The sequence below is a fragment of the Apus apus genome, chromosome 5 (assembly GCF_020740795.1).
Source record: "Apus apus isolate bApuApu2 chromosome 5, bApuApu2.pri.cur, whole genome shotgun sequence".
Taxonomy (NCBI): domain Eukaryota; kingdom Metazoa; phylum Chordata; class Aves; order Apodiformes; family Apodidae; genus Apus; species Apus apus.
The window spans coordinates 29,664,875-29,689,103 of NC_067286.1; the positions used below are offsets into that span (position 1 = coordinate 29,664,875).

Sequence of the window (24,229 nt, forward strand, 5' to 3'; positions counted from 1 at the left end):
CAATGCAATGTTTCCAAAATTCTGAAAAAAGAGAGCTATGGTAAGCTATATTAATGAACCTCTTTCCCTATCCTGTGCTTGCCTTAGAGGATCAGATAATGAAAATCATTTAAAAATACAGCACATGTTGTCAGTGAACTGTGGGAAATTGCTACTTTGAGCATCTAAAGCTGGGAATTCCTTTGTCTTGGAAAGCAACTCTGAGCTTCCTGTCTTGATACATCAATAATGTGTTTCCTCCTTCTTAATCATATAATCATAAAATGTATTTTAAAAAATGTATAGACAATATAGTATTTACTAAAAATAGATATAGTCCTGATTAATATTGGATGTGGAGGCTGGAAATAATTTTTTATTCCAATCCAATGTTTCCGTAAAATACTGCATTGTTTTAAAGCAGATAGCAGTTAAATGCTAGCTAGGGAAAGGAGAAAATGTATTTCTATCAGGGATTTAAAAAATGTAGAATCAGATGGATGTTCCAGTGAAAGAGCTGAGCAGGAGCTTTGAAATCAGAGGTAGTGAGAATATGAAAGGACAAAGGCAGACTGGAAACAGGAAAAGATTAACTAAAAGGGTGTCATGGTTGAGAAAGAAGATGGAAAATACTACAATAAAAACAGCACCTTTGCACTTCAGTGAGGAAGCAATGGATGTTTGAAAATGGATCTGGTGCAGCTTCTGGAAAGAAGAGCTGTTGGCTGGAACACCTGTACAATTCAGAATTTCTAGAGCACAGACAAACAGAGGCCACAGCAGCACAGGAGTGAGGAAGCAAAGCTAAATAAATGTCAGTGGCAGTGAAAAATACATGTTAAGGCATAAACAGGCAAAATGTGCAGAACCCTTTTATCTGTCATCAGCCTCCAGGTAGCTTTTAGTGTCTAGATGACTGTTCTTGGGAGAAGCCAATTTAATCCTACATTAATTAAAAATATGGCTAGCTTTCTTTATTTTTTTTTTGTAAGTAATCCTGTGAGAGGATTTGCAGGCAGAATTTGTGTGAGCCCTGACTCACTGTTTTCTTCAGACCCATCTGAGAAATGACATGCATTGATTGTTTTCCATATTCCACCAGAGGTGGATTGTGGCCAAGACTCCAAAGGTGTGGCTCTCTTCAAATAAAAAGGAGATAACTGTTCTCAAATGAGCAACCAAACTTGGAGCACAGTGGAGAAAGGTGGTTAAGGAGAAGACTCATTTTCTAAACAGGGGCAAAAGGTTGTAGAGCTTTGATCTGGTCCAGCTGAAGTCAGTACAACACCCCTTCTACAAGATGGACTCACAAAATCCCTGTTGCATAAATTCAGGTCTGTGCATACGCCAATGAGGCACGTGGGCTTATGGGACAGACTTTCTGAGAGCCTGTCTGCAAACCTGCCAGATCTACAGTAGATAACAAACTTTGCAGCTCTGTGGGATTTTCTGATGCTGAGGTCAGGTGCAGTGTACAAGGAATTGATCCAGAACCAGGCTTTTCTTTCCCTCATTATTGTAATAATTTCTATGAACCAAATCTAACACTGACGGAACTGAATAAAAATGACACTTTTCCTCTGAAATGAAAATATCTGTATTGGTACAGATTTATGAAATGACCTGCTGACCATGCCTTTGTTTGCTTCTCTGATTGCATCTCCTGTCAACTACCCACTGACTTCAGTATCCGGATTTCATTTCATTCGTAGTCCATTGGTTTTCAATTAAGGATGGTTTGCTCAAGAGCACCAGCCAAGAAAAATCTCTCGCTGGGCTGTTGCCTTCCTTTATGGAGTTGCACAATTATTTGACTGTTCTCATCACAGTGCTAGGCTCACAAACACCAGGGAATAAGCTATGCTTGATCTTATTAGCAGGATCTTTCATTCTGTACTGGAAGGCTTTGGGGATGGTGGGAATTGGGCCAGTCTGCTGGGAGTAATGGGGTGTGTCACAATTGCCCTTGTGTTGTTTCCTTGCTAACCCATTTAGTGTTTTGTTTAGTTTATTGCTTTTTCTCTGTGTTTAAGGGTTCTTTCTCCACTAACTCACATATGTAAGTACATTACTTATGTTACTAAATGTGAAGGCCTCTGTGTAAGCCACACAGTTTACTCAAATTATTTTTAGGTGATGCTGTCTGTAGACAGGTGCCCATGAGAACAGGAGACACTGCCACAAACCCACCAGCTGATAACACCAAGCAGGCAAACACACACTCATGAGCAGCTCTCAAAGCTGCTTTCAGAGACTGACCCCTGTGGTGTGACAGGGCAGTAACCTTTGGGAGTGTGATCTGGGACAGATGACAGGGTCTCAAGGTTTAAGTCCAACCTCTTAGCAACACCTTTGTGCATCTCAGCCAAATTACCTTCCCACCTCTCTTACTGGAGTCTCTCCTACGTCTTCCAGAAGATCCAGACCCTCTGACATGTCCCACAGAAACACTTGCTGAGTTGAAGCTTCTCAGCTGCACTTCTGACAGGGGGCTGGGGATTAGGGCCAATATCAGTGTACGTATGAAGCCACCTTACCAATGTCTGATGTGTTTTCAGCATTTTTCTAGTGAATAAGGGAATGAAGAGATGACAGGCATGGACAAAGGACTTAAAAACTCACTTCTAAGTATTTGCCACATGCACTAAGAGTGCACTAACATTTGGATGGATGCTGAAATGAGATATTTGAGCTGCATTAGGGACACAGGAATTTAAGTAATCCCTTAGTGTCATGCTCACGTTACAAATCAGATCATTGTATTACACTCAGCATCTGTAGATTGTGAGCAGGTCACTTCTATATTGCAGAATTATTTTATGATAAGTTTTTTTGTGTAGTCAGATGGGACAAGAAGCAACATCTTTGTAGCTTTATAGATTATTATTTCTTCTGTTTGAAAGGTGATGTTCTGACATAACCTTGCACTCATAAATCCAGTGTTTATCTGCCTGACTGACTGAGATCTCAGGGTTACGGAAATAAGAGACATAGTTCCTAGAAAGGATATAATTGAGTTCCTAGATTCTGGATATCACTGAGGCAAGCTGTTGCATTGGAAATTGTTATCATAGAATCACAGAATGATTAGAGTTGGAAGGGACCTTAAAGATCATCTAAGATCATTAAAGATCAGGGCTACATGGATGATTAAGGGACTGGAACACCTGCCTTACGAGGAAAGGCTGAGCGACCTGGGGCTTTTCAGTCTAAAGAAGAGAAGACTGAGGGGGGATCTAATTAATATCTATAAATACACAAGGGCTGGGAATCAAGAAGGCAGGGACAAGCTCTTTTCACTTGTGCCCTGTGATAGGACGAGGGGCAGTGGATTCAAACTCAAGCACAGGAATTTCCACCTCAACGTGAAGAAGAACTTCTTCACTGTGAGGGTCACAGAGCACTGCAACAGGCTGCCCAGAGAGGTTGTGGAGTCTCCTTCTCTGGAGAATTTCAAGACCTGTCTGGATGCCTTTCTGAGTGATCTGCTCTAATTGGTGGGTTTGTGTGGTTTGTTTTGTTTTTGTAGTTTTTTTGTTTGGTTGGTTGCTTGGCTCTGGCAGAGGGGTTAGACTCGATGATCTTCGGTGGTCGCTTCCAGCTCCTAATATTCTGTGATTCTGTGATTCTGTGGTCTAGTTTCAATAGCTCTGCATTGGCAGGGACACCTGTCACTAGACCAGGTTGCTCAGAGAGCCCCATCCAACCTGGGCTTGAACACTTCCAGGGAGGGGGCAGCCACAACTTCTCTGGGCAACCTGTTCCTGTGTCTCACCACCCTTATACTAGAGAATTTCCTCCTACTGTCTAACCTACATCTCCTCTCCTCCAGTTTCAATCCATTACCCCTTGTGCTCTCACTACAACCCCTTGTAAAGAGTCCCTCCCCAGCTTTCCTGTAGCCCCTTCAGGTACTGGAAGGCCACTATGAGGTCTCCCCAGAGCCTTCTCTTCTCCAGGCTGAACAGCCCCAACTCTCTCAGCCTGTCTTCGTAGGAGAGGTGCTCCAGCCCTTTGATCATCTTCATAGCCCTCCTCTGAACTCTCTCCAGGAGCTCCATGTCCTTCTTATGTTGGGGGCTCCAGAATTGGACACAGTACTCCAGGTGGGGTCTCATGAGAGCTGAGTAAAGGGGGAGAATCACCTCCCTGGCCCTGCTGGCCATGCTTCTTTTGATGTAGCCCAGGACATGTTTGGCTTTCTGGGCTACAAGTGCACACTGCCAGCTCATGTTGAGCTTCTCGTCCACCATCACCCCCAAGTCCTTCTCCTCCAGACTGTTTTTGATTCATTCTCCACCCAGCCTGTACTGGTGCTTGGGATTGCCCCGACCTATGTATGGGAGATGATACAGTTAATGTCTGAAAAACAAATGCTGTATATAATCACTTCCACTCTGTCAGCAGTGAAATGTAGTCAGGTTTCAGAAATGTAGCATTCACAAATGGGAAAGTTAATGTCTCCTGGCATGAAGAGTCGGAGAACTTTGTGGTGAAAACCAAGAATTTACACCATTTAATATATTTATTTTTCCTGTAGACAGCCTGAAAGATATTGTAAACCATACTGATAAATCTGAGAAATAATGGCTGTAAGACACAGACAGGAATTTTAACAAATGAGACTCATACAGAACATTTACATCCACTATTGTAAATGTTCAAGACAGAGGAGAGGTTTGATGTTCCCTAAAAGCCACTGTGGATGAGAAAGTAGAAAAAGTTTGAAATAATCAGTTATTCTGCCTGGAATGGAGTCCAAGGATCTGTCTCAAAGAGCAGTATGTCAGAAGGGTAGTGCTTTTGCCACAGTGAATTTACGAAGGCAAGGAAACTCATTTAGCTCAACCTTCCTTACATCCAAATAATTTAACTTGGAATCAAAAAGGCCATTTAACATGATTGAGAGATGTGGTGAAGTGGCAGAGAGTAAACAAGGGTTAATGACACATTTTGGGACTGGATGAAAAAGAACATACAGCTTGCTGAGGCTCATGATGCCCTTTTTTCGGTACAGAGCCCAGGCTGATGATGTGAGGGCATTTTCTGTTGGGCAGAAGTGCAATTTCTTACAGATGCAATTTTTTTTTTTTTCTTTTTTTTCTTAGAGGTGCCTTTTTTTACAAATGTGATGATAAATAGAGGAGTGAAACACTTTGCTGCTGATTTGTCCCATACTAGGGAAGCCTGTCCTGAAGAAACAGCCCTCTTGATGGAAGGTGCTCATGGCCCTGCCTTACCTCCTGTTCCCTCAGACAACAGTCTATACGTCATTGCACTGAATCCAGCTATGAAGGTCAGTCATGTGGTGTATTGCTGATGGTAAATGTAAATTTTGGACAGATCTGTAGGCCATATAGCTTGCCTGTGTTAATCTTCTAATGTTCCTATTAACATTATTTATCACTGGATGATAGCTTCTGAGTCCCAGTAGAGCCCCACTGTGCTAAGTACTATAGAAACACATGCCTTTGCTGTTTTGGCTGCTCTCCAGTAGACCAGCTATATTCATGTATCTCCTGCCTTGCTATCCTGATTTTTTCCTGTTCAACAAAGTGGATATTTAAAACACTGGGGAGAAGAGAGTGGGAGGAATGATCAAATAAGATCTTCTGCTTATTAATCTGTAAGTGTCCTTGCTCCACTCTCCATTGCACTGATAGAAAAACATGACTTGTTCTTTGGATGTTCACCCATCCCAGGCTATTCTGTTAGTTGCCACAAACCTACTGACTTCAGTATGATGTACAGAGCAGAGAGATGCTATGGTGCTTTCAGTTACATAGATGAAGCTCTGGTATGAAAGCAGGTTTGTCACTTGTTTGGAGCACATGCTGAATCCTTGTGATGTGAACTTGATCAACTTAACCTACTCTTTCCTGTTAAAGCCTGATGTAAAATACAAGTGGCCCACTTCTGGCTGGTCTGGTCAAGAGAATATCCCCAGATGGAGGTTTGTCTTATGTTCAAAAGGTACTGTTAAGTGTCCTCTTGCCAAGCTGTTCTGTCTCCAGCTTTGTACATTGTGAGGGCAGGGTCATGAATACAGCCTCCAAGTTTCTGTGAAGTCCCATAACAAAACTAATCTCAGTCTCTGATGATGGAGAGTGCAGCACCACCATGATGGTGTGGTATTGCTCTGATACCCAAGGGACTGACTTTCCTTCTTTGGCACCATACTGAAGCTGAAGATGAGATAATCCATCTTTTGGGAGGAAAATCCACCATTTTTTAATGAAGCCTGTGATAGGAATTTTACTATTCCTGCAGAAGGGATGGATGCTACTGAGAACAGGACTCCTCTGCAAATTGCAGTCCAGAACTATCTGAGCAGATTTATGCCCCGGTATTGCTTCTCAGAGCCCATGCTGAGCACTAGTTCAATAGAAATCTCCTATCCCACAGAGGATCTTGTAGCCTAGAGGCTATAGGGTAACAAGGTGGACCCTTACTTTCTGTAACAGCTTCCAAACTGAAAGGAAGAGAAACCCAAACCTTCTCAGGCACATTTGCCACGAATGAGTAAATCTGAAAATACCTTGTGCAGACTAAGCAGAGAAAAGCCCCATGTAGCTGTTGAGCTGAAAACTTGTGCCACCTCTAGCAAACTGGAACTTTCCTCAGCCCAAAACAGTTTGCAGTTACCTCACAAAAAGCCTTTGATAATGCAGTGTGATGTGACAGAGAAGGAACACTTTGCTGTAGCTCATTTTTCACAGGCCCAGCAAATGGGCCAAGTTCCCAACCTTAGGTTAGCTCAGTTGTTACCATTACTTCTCTCTGCCTGTGGGCCTGGGGCTGTGCAGAGACAGCTCAGCCTGGGGTCAACGCTGGGGTGACTTGTCTGCCTTCAACACTGTGTAGTGTGGAGGCACAGATGAAGAGGGGACATAGCAGTCAGGATGGAAACACTGGAGTCTGATCTCCACCTGTTGGAGGGGACAATGTAGAATTCCTGGGAGGGAAGCAGAGGTGTTAGGGTTACCAGGCAACCACCACTAGGAAAAAATATTGTGAAATGAGAGCAGGGAAGAAAGGATCCAATCAAGGACCTGCCTGACCAGTTATTAGGCACCTGAGACAGTGATGGAGTGAGCACATTAAGATTTCATAGCAGGTGAGGAAATCTGTTTGAGGTAGACAGAGGGTGCAGGAAAAAAACATATGTGACTAAATGGACAGAGTAGAGATGAAAATTCTTCACTGAAATGAAACAAAATCCTGCATTTTAAGCATTATAAGGCCTGGGGTTGTTCAAGTAGAGAGATTTTTTGTGATTTCTTTCATGGTCTGCCACTGCTGCTGCTTGTTTGATTTTGCAGCTCTTTCCAATCTTGACACACTGAAATTAAGCATTTATTTTCACTTCCTGATCTGGTCAGCCTGGCCATGTTTTGCATCCTCCATCTGGGTAGCACAGGGCTCTCTGCCAAACCAAAGCCCTGTTTTTTAATAGAAAATACAGTAAACCAGGAAAGCAAATCCTGATTTCATTCACCAGACTAGAGATACTCTTTATTTTATTAAAACCTTTTTTTCGGATAAGCCAAGTGCCTGACTAAGGGCATAAAAAGCAAGGACTTTGCAGTTTGGTCATATTAGGGTTTATAAAGCTTGGTAAAATGACAGCATTCAAAGCTTACTGAGAGGTATTCTTACAAATGCTAAGACTGTAGTGCAGTCAGGAGTTTGGGATTATGAGATTGTTAGGAACGTGCAATGGAGGGGATGCACAGGAAGGCGACGGTTTTGCTTTTCTTCCCTCCCCTCTCCCAGGCAAGCCTTGGCTGTAAGTGGTCACTCCCTGCCTGCTTGCAGGCAGCAAGTGGGGCTGGGGCTCTGCTCCAAGGGCCCTGGTCTGCCCTTTGGAAACTGGGTGGAAATAAAACACCAGTTGACTCCCAGTCCAGCAAACAACTGCAGACAAGTAGAATCATGCAGGATGAGGACCGAGCTCTGGGGTTACCTGACAGCTCGGTCTGCATCTGACCTGTGCAGCTGTAGGACATGCAGCAGCTCTGCTTCTCCCACCCCTTCCCTCTGGGTGATCCAACACCTGCAGATCCTTCTCTGTTGTGGGCTTTTTCATTGATAATGTCAATTCAGCAGCAGAGATACTAAGGTCAGTAAGGTCATGCCTGCAGAAACACAAAAACCAGCATTGGGAGCCTCCGTGGAGTTTGAACAGGTGATGTTCAAACGGGATGACCTAGCTGGTGCTTCTTTGCTTGGGAGCTCATTTCCCCTCCTGCCTGCAGTTGTTAGCAGCCATGTGGCACCCTGACATTTCATCTTTATTAGCTTCTTGACAGATAGCCTTTTGGGGTTTATTGGAAGATTAATTGTTTTCAGGAAGCTTTTAGACTATTAGCAAGATTTTATCTTTTTTTCCCACCCCATCCTTTCAAACAGGTGACTCTAACAAAGCACTAGGAGATGCTCTGAGGATGCCAGGAACATCATTCTTTGTCTCCCAGTTTCTCTGTTCTTTGCAGCACAGAGCTGAAAGCAATGAGGGCGGGGACCCAGTTTGGAAGAGGGCACCAGCTGCAGCCATCGTTGCAGCCACTTTAGTTCGATCTTCCCCATGGCATTTTTCCAGAAGAAAAGGAGAGCACAGAAGCCTGGCTATTTTTTTCTATAGTCAATGCATGTGATTAGCAGTATTTATAAAAATGGTGCAGAAAAAAGCATATCGGGTAAAATGAAAAGTACAGGCAGATGCACTGAACGAAAGGAGAAATTAACAGACTTTGAAGTCAGCAAAAGTGCCTGATTAAGGATTTAAAAACCAGCATTTTGCAATTTGGCCTTGCTAGGGGTTTCTAAAGTATGATCCAACAATGCTTTTTGAAGCCTACTGGAAGCTATTCTGTAAACATTTGCATGTGTAGTGCCATCTGAAATATTGGTAATATCTTTGTTTCCAGGGTGGAAAGAAGGGAACATCACTAGCAAAAATGTTAAAACAAAATAAGGGAAACAAATTATTAGCAACCCACTCAAACCTTTCCCCCTTTTACAATTTCATGACTTCAGTGTTTTCCTTGTGTTGCTCATGATTCTGTTATTGGTTTGTTCAATTTTTTATGTATTTCCCCCAAATCAGAAGATAAGCATTTAAAAGAACATTTTCCTGATCCCATTTACTGGAAAACCAGTAGCAAATCACTCATTTCGTAAGTAATACAGGAGCAGCAATTTTGCATTAGCACAGAAGTGTAAATTTCCCTCCCTTGCAATTCAGTGCAGAACAACATTTGCCCAATACATGGAATGGGACCTGGAGCTTGTAATAATTAATCTGCAAGTTCAAATGCAGTTTGGCAGGATTCAAGACACTGTGATGATCTCCTTGTTCAGCAGCTTCTACTATGTTTTGGAAACTTCCCAGAGTATAATAAGAATATAAAGACAAGGTGTTTTACCTGATGTGCACAGAGATTATTTTCCTTCTATTTGTAGATGTTGTCCTCTCAATTTAGTTGTGTTTATTCAAGACTATAAAGGGAGTACCCATAATGTGATTGGAGTGCTCAGCACTACCAATCCTGCATCTGCTGGAGATAATGAACATAATAAATTAAGGGCAGACTCTTCTGGCATTTGTCTCTGTAGTGCCTAGCAGAGCGGGGTAGAGAGGATGAGGTTCCTCATTATCTCTGATCAGAGAAAAATTTAAAATAATTCTTCCGGGAGAGGGTGACTCTCAGTGACATCCAAACACTGAGGCGTCAAAAGGTGCCAGTTTCTATCCAAGTATTTTATGCATTTTAAAAACACACAAATGGAATGAACATGTCTAAATAGTAATGGCTTAAGGTGCCTTTCTTTGACATTAAAAGCAGAGTGCATAAATTGCTCATTTTACCTGATAGCTGCCATTAGCTCTCCATCTGTAACCCACACCTCCTGCTAACAAGGACAGAGCTGCAATACTCATTAGGACTCTCCCTTCAGAGGAAGCTGAGTGAAAAAGCCCTAGACTTCTATGCTGCAGTAGAAGGTGAAAATGTTACCAGATGAACAATTCTTTCCAGCAGTGCTTCAGCTAGTCTCCCCATGTAATTGAAGATTTATTGTAAGCCATCAAACCCCATTATTTCCCATCAAGGAGTCCTTGCTTTTCAGCCCCTCACTTACCCAAAGACATACTTGCTGATGAGAGGTGCAGAGCCAGCAGGAAAGATGGACAAAGTAAATAATTAAAATGGAGCTGGAGTTCCCATTTGCTACTGAAAGTTTGCACAAAAATAGAACGAGACAGGGCATCAGAGGTGCTCCAGAAGGGTGGCTGTTAGGTCTGTTGGCATTTTTGCTCTCTGGGAGGATTTTTCATGACAGAGATATTTAAGTATTTGGTTTAGAAAGGCAACCTATCATGATTTTATATGGAAGCCCTCTGCTGTGGATAACACCGAGTGAGGGCTCAGCACAGCTATAGATCAGACCCCTGGTGTCAGTCTCCAGCAAACGAGGGACTGAAATGACTGGACAACTGTGATACATTAGGTTGAAAAAACTTCATTAATATCATGTATGTCTATATCACTGGCAAGAACAGAGTCCATTTCTCCAAAGCAGCATTCTTCTGCCTTAACTATTTGATCTTGTCACTCTCCGTAACCTTCACTTGGTACCTTAACATCTTTCAACATGTGAAAGACGTAAAGCAAGTGTTCTGCAGCAGCCTCTCCTTCCCAGAAAACAAACCCGCTATCTCTGTGAGTCATATAGTGACTCAAACATATTAAACAAGGCAGGAATCCTGGGGGGGCCAGGGGGGAAGAGTATGTGGTAACGCACCTAAAGTCCATCTCCTAATGGGCTGGCGCAAGAGGACAGAGTGAAGAACAAATAAGCAGTGACAGCTCTGATTTGTCCCAGCTCTATGATTGCTGTCAAGTAACAACAACAATAACAGTATCAAAACCACCCCTTTCCTGTACTTCATACACACTGCACGTGTCTCTCTAACAGCAGAGGAAGAAATTCCATCACCAGTTGCTGGTGGGATGTGCCATCAGTGAGGTGATCTCCTCCAGGCTCACTCCCCTCCCTGCTGCTCCCAGCAAGGCAACAGCTCCCGGGAGCCTCCAGGAAGGCTGGGGTGAGACAGGCGAGTGGAGCTGCACGGGTAGGACGTGGGGGTACCCAGCACCTGGGACAGCAGGTTAATAGACGGTGGTGGCCAGTCAAAAGCTTGTTAATCTGCAGTGCACGTATATTCTTCCACCCACAAAATGTTGTTCTTCACCCTATAAATTACCAGCAGTATCAATTAAGAGCCAGATGTCAAGAAGCAAACTTCAGGACAGGAACCATGCAGTTTTCTGACGCTGTGATCTCAGACACCCCGCATTATTCCCACATGGGATCTAAACCAGGGCTGCCCCAGCCAGCTCCACCAGGATGGGGATGATGGGAATGAGGCTCAGCAGGAACCTGCAGCCCACAGCTCTTTTACTCCAAAAGTGACAGGCAACTGCCAGGTGAGGTGAAGTTATTGTAAAAAGGCTGTAGCTCTTTTTTTTTGAATAAACATTAAAATACACTTATTTTTTTGGCATCAGTGCTGTCATTCTGATTAAACATCACTCAGAGCTGGAGAGCAGGTCCCTGTGGGGTAATTATGGTGGGAGGCTGGGGCAGCACAACCCTTTACATCTTGCATCTTCATCCAGCCAGGAGCTGCGTGCTGGGACAGAGGACACTCTCCCATTGCATCCCATCCCATCGCATCCCTTCCCATCCCTTCCCATCCTTTCCCATCCCATCCCATCTCACCCCACCCCTTCCCATCCCATCCCATCCCATCACATCACATCCCTTCCCATCCCTTCCCATCCCATCCCTTCCCATCCCCTCCCATCCCATCCCATCCTTTCCCATCCCATCCCATCCCTTCCCATCCCATCCCATCCCCTCCCATCCCATCCCATCCCATCTCATCCCTTCCCATCCCATCCCTTCCCCTTCCCTTCCCTTCCCTTCCCTTCCCTTCCCTTCCCTTCCCTTCCCTTCCCTTCCCTTCCCTTCCCTTCCCTTCCCTTCCCTTCCCTTCCCTTCCCTTCCCTTCCCTTCCCTTCCCTTCCCTTCCCTTCCCTTCCCTTCCCTTCCCTTCCCTTCCCTTCCCTTCCCTTCCCTTCCTATTCCATCCCATTCCATCCCATCCCATCCCTTCCCATCCCATCCCCTCCCATCCCATCCCCACCCCCACCCCGCAGGCCCCGCCCCCATCACCAGGCCCCACCCCCACCCCGCAGGCCCCGCCCCCGCCGGAGGCTCCAGCCCTCCCCGCCCCTGGCCACGCCCTGCCGCACGCGGTGCCGCTCTCGCCTCCCGTCTCGGTAGTCGGCGCCGCTCTATCCGCTCTCTGTGGTGGCCTCCGCCGCCGGGCGGAAGTGCGCAGCGCAGCCATGGCGGCCGTGGACATCCGAGGTAGGGCCGGGGCCTGCGGGCGCCTGGGGCTCCCTGCGGGCGGGTCGCGCTTCCCAGCCCCTCGGAGGCCGCTTCCCTGTCGCCCCGCCGCCCGGGGGTGAGCTCCCTCCGTGGGGCGGGGCGCGGCGGGCCTGGCTGCCCCGCGGCAGCGGCGCTGGAGGAGGAGGCTGGTGTCCGGCTGGAGGCTGGTGTCTGTCCGGCTGGAGGCTGGTGTCTGTCTGTCTGGAGGCTGGTGTCTGTCTGGAGGCTGGTGTCTGTCTGGAGGCTGGTGTCTGTCTGGAGGCTGGTGTCTGTCTGTCTGTCTGGAGGCTGCTGCGCTGGGAGTGTCCGCCCCGAGCGACGGGACGGCCTGGTGTGGGCAAAGCTGCGAGGGGGACGCAGCTGCCGCCTTCGTTAGCGCCGCGCCAGGGCTGCAGAGCGGCTGAGCTTGTTTGTTTGTCAGGTCTGCACGAGAGAGTCTGGTAGCCTTGCTAATGCGTCTCTGTCATGAGAAGGAGCTGGGAAGAAAAGCTGTCCAAAAAGCGGTGTCCTTGGGCGTGAGACAGTCGAGCCAGTGTGCTCAGGGTCACCTGGGAGAAACCAGCTTCTGTCCTTTCAGGTGGAGTAAGGAGGCCCTGTGGGGAGATGGTAACATAAGGGAACAACTAGAAAGGATAATTTTAGCTCTGGGTTGTAGAGGAAGGTAGGAAATACTGGCATTTGTGGTGCTTGCACAAGACCAAAGCAATTGGTTGGACTGGTAATCTTAACAGTGCTTCTTCGGGTGGAGGGGTTGAGGAAGGAAAGGTGTTAGAGGAGCCAAAAAGGAAGCTGAGGGAACAAAGAACAAGAAAGGTTTGGGTGAGAATTTAGGAATATGAATAGAAAGAGAGAATGTGTTGAAGAAATGCTTGGAACAAGATGTCATGTTTTTGAAAGGAGCAGGAGAACACTTAACACCATTCTTTCTTTCTCATAACCAAAAGAAACAAATATTTACTTCTTAATGAGAATAACCAGCATGTCAAGTTCATGGTTGATTTTGTTCTTCCTCCCCCTTTTTCCCAGAATAGTTGTAGAGAACAGTCTTGCTTGTTATAAAGACGATTATCAGTATTGGCACTAAGCAGCTATGGATAATTGAGCCTTAGAGCCCAACTTTATATTCCATTTTATGATATGTTTATTGGTCTATATACACTATTATAGCCTTATATATATGAAACTTGCCTGACATTCCTCGTGTGAAATGTAGTTACTGCTGCGCATACAAGCAAGGAAAGTTTGTACTTGAAATGCGGTGTGATAATTTATTATGGCAAGAATGCAAACACTTAAAAAGAGTTTGGCTTTTTTGGGAAGCAAAGCTTGTCTTTTCAGTTTGAAAGACGTTTAGGATCATCAGCACTGCCTCAACTTAAATTCTTGGCAGTGGATCTTAGTGCTGTGTGGCTGAGATCTCCTTTTGTATAGTGAGGAGAGAGAACAGTGCATGTGAAATAACATGAATGCCTCTACTGTGCCCCTCCCCTGCCTCCTTCTCCTAGGAAACAGTTAGGTTAGCAATTCTGAGATTAAACAAGGCAAAATTATTTGCACATGGTTATTTATGCTTTAGTTTTCCTGGCTTGATGGGCAGCTAGTGTTGCTTTATTAACTATTTCTCGGATAAGCTGCTAATAGTATATTGGTTGGCATTTTTGAAACTGATCCAGTCATCCTTGAACACACAGGGTTGTTGCAGCAGTAAAATATTCACAGTGGAACAATGAGGAGGAGTTCTGGGTTTGTATGTAGTGCTTGAATGTAAGGGAATGGTTCCTGTGAGAAGGGAATTTTGGTTCTTCATTTTGTCTTTAATGACTTCTCATCACTTAAATTTTTTAATTCTCAACAATGCATGGTTTTGTTTCCTGCTTTCTTGTGTCTTGGAAATCTCTTCCCTGTTGCTACAGTTCAAAATGGATGAATTTCAAGGTGCTTTTCATAGTGTCTCATGGATGTTCAACATTAACAGATTTGTTGACTGTGGAGTCTGTGGTCTGCTTGAAGAACATAATTTTTCAGCAGCATGATAATAAAATCCAGTTATTTTAATTTAAATGTCTCCAAATTGTAGAAACTTTAATGGCATATAATGATTTTCATGTTACAGACTATGTTTCATGTAAAAAGCTTGCTTTTAAAATAATTGTTAATACTCTACAGTTAGAGGGGTTTTTTTAATATCCACCAAGTTATGGGCTAAGAAATTTTCTGCAGGCAATTGGGCAGATTAATTTTAGAGTCAGAAGTAGATCTTTTATTCAAGACTGCTGGGAAGCATCTACCCAATGATAGCATCTTTATGTCTGCTGTTTTAGGCTTTTATGTTCATCCACATAAAAAATAACAATCTCTGAAATGTAACAGTATCAGCTCCCGTGTTATAGAGATACATATTTTAATAACATATCAGAAGTGTTACCAGTACCACTATTCTGTTTCGCTCAGTAGTTTACTCATTGGCTTTAGCAAAAAAAGAACTCTTGGTTTAGTTAGTAGATCTCTGTAGTGTTTTACAGCTTGGAAACTATTTTTGTAAGAAATAATTTGTTTCAAAGAGAGCCAGGCTCAGATTTAGGATGGGGTGTATGACTTTCACCTCCCTTTCCTCCCTTGGTAGCTGATTCTAACTTAAGTTTAGTAAATTAAATTTACTTCCCAGAGACCTAGCTTTCCAAAGGAACCAGGCTTTGGATTGTCCTTATACTCAGCTAATGCTGTGATTCTAAAAATAAATAATGTGTAATACTACTGAGTATATGTAGTATCATAATATTATGTACAGTATTAGAACTAATTAACCCCCACCTGTGCAGCACACATGTGCACAAAGACCCAGCTCTCATTCTTGTAGACCAGCAGTCAAGGAAAGAAAAGTGCAGTAATAAAAGACTGTGTTTCTACTGTGTGCCTACGAGAGAGCTGTGGAAACTTAAAAGTTATCAATTATTACTTGAACTCTGTGAAACACATTTTTAAAGTAGAAATGGTTTGTGTGAGGTTGTGTTCCACCTCCTTCCCCTGCTGTAATCAGTATCTGGTGGCCATTTACTTTTGGAGGTGTGAGTTGTTTTTCTGGCTGCTTTGGTACTCAATATAGGTTTCTCTTTCCAGATAATCTCTTGGGAATTTCCTGGGTTGACAGCTCCTGGATTCCCATATTGAACAATGGGAGTGTGTTGGACTATTTCTCAGAGCGAAGTAACCCCTTCTACGACCGAACATGTAACAACGAGGTCGTCAAAATGCAGCGGATGACCTTGGACCATCTGAAGTAAGTTGTGATTTGGAACTGCTTCCTGTGCAATGTCCTTTGTCCCTCCATCCAGAGGCTTTGATCGTTTAATGGAAGCATACTGGAAAACCTTCTGCTCTGTGCTTTTTAGTCCCACCACTTGCCAGGGAGCCCAGCTTGGTGGGTTTTTTTGTTTGTTTGTTTGTTTTGTTTTGTTTTGTTTTTTAATTTTGAAGGCTTCTACTTCCTCTCATGCCATTTCAGGGAGGTGTTAAGCATGAAGGGTTCTATATATGTTATAAGATTCTATTAAAAACAGAAACAGAACCCAAGTAATGGTAATGTAGTTAAATGTTTTTCTGTGGTGAATAGGGTTTGTGTTAGGGGATACTTGGAGTTCATAAATAGTTTGTTTCCTTATCCTGCTGGCTGTGTCCCATAATTAGTATGTTATTCCTCCAAAGAGCTGGCTTTTTATTATGAATAATAAAAATAATGAGTGTTGTAAATAAATGGATCACAGATGGTTGTGGAATGAGATTGCAGCATGCACAAGTTAACTTTCTTTGCAGTTTCCCATCTGCTACACTGAGCACAAGTGAGAGGTCTGAGAACTATTTAAAGACTCCACAGTATGATAGGGAGTGTGCAAGCTGAGACAGGATCTAATTGGTAAAGTCGCTTGTGCTCAGATGTGTTTGCAGAGAGGCTTTCAAATCAAGACACACAGATGGTCACATTAAAAACTGGTGCTTTGTTTCTTTGTTTAAGTGACATATCTCTGATGATTGTTATCTTTCTCACTACTTACTTGTTTGCAAACATGTTCTACTTAGAAGTTGTGTCAGGTTGTTGTAACTCCCTTTGTAGGTGTAGCTAGGTTTTGAGATCAAGCTCAGGAAATCCTGTGCCTGTGTTTACGGCATATTACATAGAGGAGCTTCCAAAGCATCGGAACCTCTTTCCTTTACTTCCAGGCCCTTGGGTAGCTCTCCACATCCTGCAGATTTTACTTTTGAGAAAAATACTTAGCCTGGTTGTTTCTCTTTCAGCCAGATGGTTGGAGTGGAGTACATCCTTCTTCATGCTCAGGAGCCCATCCTCTTCATCATCCGAAAGCAGCAAAGGCAATCTCCAACACAAGGTAAGGTCACTCGGTTCTGGTTGCTGTTGAGAAGGCAAATCACTGAGTCACTTCTGTCGATTTCTAATTTGTGTTTAAGCACGTCTGGTTCCCTTTTTCTGTCTCTATCTTTAATCTATATAGAAGAGTATGAGGCTTTGTGGTGGGGTGGAGGTATTTTGGCTAGCCGAGTGACTATGGTGTGCTAATAACAGAGATTGCCATCTTGTGGTGAAATGTGAAGAGTGCTGCCCGGTGGAAAACTTTGCCATGGGAAATCCATTAGTTTATACAAGAGTTTTCATTTTAATAATTTGAATATGAGACTAACTATATCCTTGAGAGAGACTGATGATCTTAGTTTAGTTTGAACTAATCAAGTATGTGATTTATTTTGGAGAGCCATGATTTCCATTAATTAGGGAGAGGGATCCTTCATGCTTCTGTTTATGTCACATCACTCTTATTCTGCACTATTTCCACCTTCCATTGGTTATACTGCTGGAAAGGATCTTGTCAGCAGAAGGCAATGACCCATGTGAAAAATTACCCATGAGATACCTCAAGTGTTTATTGTTTTGGTTATTCATCTAAGAACTGAGTATTTCAGAATCATGAGAGAATCTTGTGACAACAGCACCTCTCCTTATTATGGTGTCACTGATGACCTTTTCAAGTTTTAAATGAAATACCTTAGCTTTTTTTCCATTTGCATGCAACTATTCTTTAAACTTAATTGTGTGTGTGTGGTTATTTAAAAACTAGCCACATTTCAATAGTTATTGGACTGTCTTGTGTTTACTGCATGTACGTGTAAAATAGTATTGATTATTTCAGAATAATCTTTACAGAAAAGAAAAGCAGTGTTAATGTTAGTTATTTCTTTATATTTTGTTAGTGACTTAGGCTCTGCATATGCATTTTGGTCTTATACAAGTCTTTGCCTTGTCTAGCATTGCTTCTTATTTGCTTATATCAGGTAATGACCACTTTATATTCCAGTTCTCTACTGAAAAAGAACATGTGTGATTCCTTCTTTAGTAGATTATTAAGTTGTTTCTTTATTAAAGGTTTTAATTAAAGGAATCTAGCTTTCAAAAGGTGAGTATGGAAATAACATGCAGCCCTTCATTTCCGGGTTTAACACTTTTTTAGATCAGGAATAGAGTTGAGGCTTCCACTTTATGTGTTTAGACTTTTGCTGTAATGCAGATGTATATTTGATGGAACTAAACTTGTTTGTTAATGTTTTTCCCATTGTGACTGTGCAGTTTATGCTTGGTACCTTGGTTGAGTTGCATAGTTTCCTAGCTCAAATGTTACCCATGTGTTTCATTTTATCATGGTACAATTATTAGTGTATTTGAGACACAGAAATGAGGGTGGAAAACTAAAATGTAATGAGTTCACAATGTGTTCATGACTCTGATAAAAATGGTGCAGGCCCGTCTTACGACTTCTAAAAATGTGTATTTATAGTTTAAATTCTTTAAGCCAAGTTTTTTGTCTGTTTGCAGTGATTTTAGAAAAATCTGTAGTATCAAATTCTTTGGGAGAGTAACCTGTTTAGGAAAGCTGGCTGTTTTGTTACCAAGCTGTGAGACAGTAAATCTGCTGCGATGTACCTTGTTCCACTTCTAAGGAAATTCTGAGAATCTGCTTTCTTTTGAGGATAAATGGGTACTGGCTGTAATATGCATCCAGCTGTCTTGGTCTGTTAATTTAGGTAGGTGTCCAGGCTTCCTAAAACACAAGTACTGGATGAATTGGGTCCTGTCAGTAAAAAGATTGAGACAGAATGTGTTAATACAGATGGAGGAACTGGAATAAATGTGTGTGCAGGTAAGATCCTTAGGAATGTGAAGCTGATAGCATCATCATAGATTTTCAGTTGAAGAATGTTTGGCAGAGGATTATGGAGGCAATTGTGGTGTTCATTAGAGCTGCAGTGCAGAAGAAAAAGAATTTTTGATGGGTCAGTAGAGGTTCCAAACCTGATTTAGCAAATGCCTTTGGAAGTTGTCTTTTTTTGGCAGAATGTTATTAATTTAGAAAGGCATGCTGTGTGCGTGCTTAGCTGCCATTGGCTCTGGGAAATCTAGCTAAGAGGACTGTACAAGTTGCAGAAAGCTGAGATCAGAAGTATGAGATCTTATGTTGTGGGTTTCTACCAGTAGCAAAGGCAAGTAGAATTTCTTCCAGTGCAGTTCACTTGACTCCACTTGAAAGGTCAATTATTTGTTTGCAGGAGCACAGGACTTAAAGCTGATGCTTTTCTATCTGTAAAGCAGACCTTGGTTTCTTACTCCTTACCAGGCTGCTGCTAGGGTGCAAACAAAGCACCTTGAAAGAAAAAGTTAAAAAGAGAAAATGTGTTGATGAGACAAATATTGCAATTTCTGCTGCTACTACTGAAATTCTGCAACAAATACACAGTCTTCAGTCAGAGCTTTAAACTGATCCTGTTTTTCATTTTCTTTTACTCCCACAGTTATTCCCTTGGCTGACTACTATATTATTGCTGGAGTGATTTATCAGGCACCTGACTTAGGGTCTGTCATTAACTCCAGAGTTGTAAGTGTTCTGCATAATTGGTGTATGCCAGTTTTGTATCTACTTTTACTTTTGGTTGTTCCTCAGGCTGTTTCAATCTTTCCCTCACTATTCTGAGGAAAGATCTCAGGTAGTATACAGTAACTTAAATCAAACCACACCGGTTAATATGGTGTGCATACTACATGGAAGTGAAAGATCCTGGGAGAGTGCAGTATGGTCTAGAACATAGGTTACTAAGCATGAAGAGTTAGAATACCTGAAGCTTCACAATTAGTGGAACAACATGAGGTTTGAATAATCAGAAGAAAAATTAAATGACAAATACATATTAAATAGTAATTAATACATATTCAGGGAAGCTTGCTTTGGAATGTCAAAGTAATGTAACATTTCTCTTTATTTGAGGCTTATGTTTTTATGTTAACGTGGTATTTCTTTTTAAATTGGTACTTGGTTTTGCTTTGATTTCTTCTGTTCTAGTAAACTACTACTTTTGCAAGTTTTTCTCTGTCAGTTTAGAAAAGCACTTCAGGCAGGGTTTGTCTTGTAGGAGCCTGTTAAAGAAATTACATTCTTGATCCAAAACTAGGTGTCCCAAATTCCCTTCACAGAACAAAAATGAATATAGAATACTAATTTTAAAATGCCTGCTTTCAAAAATGTATACTGTGTTTTCTCCTTAAATTCTGAACACTGCCTTATGTTCTTGTTCTGAAAGCTCACTGCAGTGCATGGAATTCAGTCTGCTTTTGAAGAAGCCATGTCCTACTGTCGCTATCACCCATCCAAGGGCTACTGGTGGCATTTCAAAGATCAAGAAGAACGAGGTATGATGACCAGTTGCTCCTGCATACTTTGGGAGAGGGAAGGTAATGTAGGGAAAAGCTTGAGGCAATGCACAGTGATGGTGTAGAAGTGAGGTTAAGCGTCTGTTTCCCTGAAGGGTAAAAGGTGGAAGGAATCTTGCTCTCCTGTGTTGGTGGGGATGAACATTGAGGCATGGGTGGGAAATAAAAATAGTGAGCCATGTGTCAACAAAGTGGGCAACTCTTCAACCCACTGGAGACCAAAGTACATTTTCAGAAGCCAAACCAGGTTATCAGGAGGTAAGAATTGTCCTTACTGTGTCTTCCACAAGAAAATCAACAACCTGGAAACAGAAAAAGTAGGTTAAGTTTAGAGGAGAGGTGAATACCAACTTGTCATACAATAAAGAGCTGCTAAGAGAACAGAACTTCTAATACACCTTTCTCTTACATTTCTGTGACTTGCAGAGAAAGCTAAACCAAAAGCCAAGAAGAAAGAAGAACCAAGTTCTATTTTCCAAAGGCAACGGGTAGATGCTTTGCTTTTAGACCTAAGACAAAAGTTTCCACCCAAATTTGTTCAGGTAAGATACTTACGAGCCATGGTATTGCTGTAACTTAAGTGGAACTTAAGGCAGTCATAAGTACTTGGATAGCTGGAACTGAATGGGAATTTCATGTGCTTTCTGCAGTGGTAACATAGATTAGATATTAAATTTTAAATGGAAGGCTCTGATTGGAGTATAGGATTCCTCTTTGTAATGGAAAGAGTCATTAAGACCTTGGCAAAACTATAAGGTCAAATTTTATGATACAAATTCTTTATCTCATCACAGAGAATCTGTTCTTGTCTGCTATTAGATTTTGCTGCTGCCTCCAGTTTCCTGCTTTATAAGCTCAATCAAGCCACCACAGCTATTTTGTTTCAGTTACTCCATTGTTCTGGAGGTTCATTAATTAGTCTGGAAATTCTTGGCATTCTGTGGAGTTGTTGTGATTACCTCTGATTGTCTCCAGTGGCCATTTGTTCCACCAGGTCTTCTGCTTGGGAGCAAAGGAAATTGTATTTACAGCATCTCACAAAACTCTTTACTTCTCAGATACTGGAAAGACTGCCTATTTTTTGCTTTAGTGCTTTTCAATTGTCAGAGGAAAAACTGGATGTTTCAAAATATTAATTGGTTTTTGTTTAAAGTGTATTTAGTGATCCCTTCTACCCTTAACTCTTTATGTGTAGGGGCACATTGCTTGGATTATATTCTCAAGTGAATAGAAGGAAGGGTTAAGAAGACTTTGGTTGCACTGATGTGGTGTTTTTTTTCTTGCTTCTCTACAGCAAAAGCCTGGAGAAAAGCCTATCCCAGGTAAAACTCTAATATTCTCACAAGACTTAAAAGTAGGTTCTATTTAGCAGTGTCTCCCAGGATTAGGAATTCTGGCATTGCTAGGTAAGAGCAAAGTGCTAGGTAGGAGTTCTCTGTGACAGTCAGAGTGAAATTGGAAAAAACTGTGTATTTTATTCCTGCCCTTTCTCTCTGTAAAACAGTATTAGTTGAAGGTCCAAATGCAGGAAATGGTCTTTGAAAGTAGGAGGAGGGTAAAAAGGTGAACGAGGAAACAGCTTGGTCAGTCCAGCATCCTTGTGACGTTGGGTGGTACTACAAGCTCCAGAAAACATGTGAAGGCTTTGAGTTGATCTTAGGCAACCTCAGAACAAGAAAAGCATGAACTGGATATTTTCAATCTATTCCACTTTTTTTTACTGGTATAGGTATGAGTTTAGTCCTTGGTTATTCATATGCTTTTGAAATTGGTTTTGCCTCTTTGACAATATTTTTAAAGTACTCTGACCAGTATTTTAGGAATAAAAATTGGAGGTTTAACTTTCTTTTGCTGTTACTTCTTAAGTGGATCAAATAAAGAAGGAACCAGAACCAGCCCCTGAAGCTGTCAAGCAAGAGGAAAAAGAGACTGTAAAGAATGCTCAGCAGAGTGCTGGCACTAAAGGACCACCTGAAAAACGGATGAGGCTCCAGTGAAGGGAGAAGTCATTACATGTCTGGATTTAGTCAGTACCTGGAAGACAGGAGATTCTTGCTTCCCTTTCTTTAAGATCTTCAACTGAGACTGACAATTCAGGGACTGACGTCCCTGTAACAACTTTTTCTGTAGAAACCTGTCACACAAATGTTAATGTCAGAGTGTGAGCTGCCTCAGAGAAGGTGTTTTCAGTCTTCATCTTATTTTGAATGTTGGCTTCTGGGAATGGTTTTTACACAGACATATTTGGCAGCCTCCTGAAATCTTTATACACTCTTGCATCCCTTATGTCTTGTTTTTCTATGTAAAAAGAAAAACTTTTATATTAAAACCACCCAGAATTCTTGGCAAATAAAACTCCTGGCTGCTGGAATGCCTTTCTGAAGTGCTTGCTTTGTTAGTAGCAAATACACCGTGTGTGTTGGCAACATTTTTTTGATTGGATATTAGAACGTATTGTTTGCAATTTTAAGGAAGAAAAGTTCAAGGATTTAGGCTGCCTAGTATAAATTGCTGTGCTTTTAGTATGGTTGTGATATAGAGAAAAGATTTGATAATGGGAGGCTTAGATCCATGTAACTAGATGCCAAAATATTCTCAGTCTCTAAATGTTCTTGAGCACTCATTTACCATAATGGCTAAGTTGGTGTTTTACTATAAAAGCTAGTGTTCTGTGAGAGAGGTTTATGATGACATAAAACCAGCTAAAATATCTTACTGTTGCCTACTTAGTGAAGCTGTTTATATTTCTCCTTTTTTCACTGTAACTTAAATATATCAATTAAATCTCTTCTTCTGTGCTTCTAGCACTTTCTTGTTGCATCTGATCACCTTGGTTAGTCATCTTCCTTTTAGACCTGAGGAGGTAGGGTTATGGAAGAGAAGCATCACTGACAGCTACACATTGCTATTTAAGAACATTGCTTACATAAACCATCTTTTGCAGAAAAATTAGAAGCCATTCATTGCAAAGAAACAATTATTGGTTTGGTATTTTTCTTTGAAGTAATGGAGAAATCCTTGAAATGCTTGCTTGCTTTTCACAAATGTTTCCTGCTTTCTTGTAGTAAATTGTAGTAAGCAAGAAAAAGGTCTGTACACAGCAAGCAAAATGTAGACAGGAAAGAAGGCTAAGATATGCTTAGATAGCTGGGTCAAATTAATTTTGAGGCTATTAAAGACTTTTTGTTTCAGTAATTAATAACCAGCTCTGATTGGGTAGTTATTTAACTGTGGAAAGACACACTTAATTTTTGTCCTGTAATCTAAAGCTGTACCAGTAGAGATGTAGATAAGCTAGTAGCTGTTGGCAGTTCATGCAGACACAGACCTAAAATTCATGTATCAATGTACTTAAATGTGTATTAGCTGCATTTCATACCATTTGGGTCAAGTTTGAATGGCTGTTTCTTCAAACATTGACAGTAGATAATAAGCTAGTGTGAACTCTTAAATCAAGTGAAGATACAGAAAGCAGTAGTTCTGGGATCCTCAAAAGATGACTGAGCTAATTATTCAGCATTGAATCATTACAAGATAGTGTGAATACACTTAGAGTAAAAGGGTGTTTGATTCTTTCTTGTATTAAAGAAATTCCTCTGTAAGCCAGGAGCTCAAGAAGCAGCAAACCCCTCATCTCATCCGCCCCCATGATGGAAAGAAGGATCTCTAGGAATGAGGCATGAGTGGTGAGGAACCTTGAGAGTCCTTGCTGTATTTTTGATGTTCAGAATAAAGTCCTTGGAAATTCCTCTGTAGTTATTAATATTGGTAAGAACCTGTCTGACATTTGGAAAAACTCAGGTAAGAAAGATGAGTAGGCTTGCATGGTAATGAAGATGTAGGATGTGGTTGTTTTTTTCCAAGGTAGAAAAAATAACTACTCCTACATCAAGGAAAGCTTTAACATTACTAGCAGAAGAAAGAGATCTTCCTTATTGCTGAAGGCACATACAGCTGTGGTGTAAAATGGTTGCTAGAACACATAGTACAAACAAAGTGTTCTGTCAGTCACTGGACTTCACC

At 42.0% G+C, this 24,229-nt stretch overlaps 1 protein-coding gene across 1 annotated transcript; it reads left to right on the plus strand.

The window, feature by feature from the left end:
• The first annotated feature begins 12,327 nt into the window (after nt 1-12,327).
• On the plus strand, nt 12,328-23,031 carry MED6 (mediator complex subunit 6). The gene is made up of 8 exons (XM_051621412.1): nt 12,328-12,420; nt 15,559-15,718; nt 16,732-16,823; nt 19,294-19,376; nt 20,077-20,185; nt 20,633-20,748; nt 21,501-21,528; nt 22,073-23,031. The coding sequence occupies exons 1-8, from the start codon at nt 12,399-12,401 to the stop codon at nt 22,201-22,203; spliced, it is 741 nt and encodes a 246-aa protein (XP_051477372.1). The 5' UTR covers nt 12,328-12,398; the 3' UTR covers nt 22,204-23,031.
• The last annotated feature ends 1,198 nt before the right edge of the window (nt 23,032-24,229 follow it).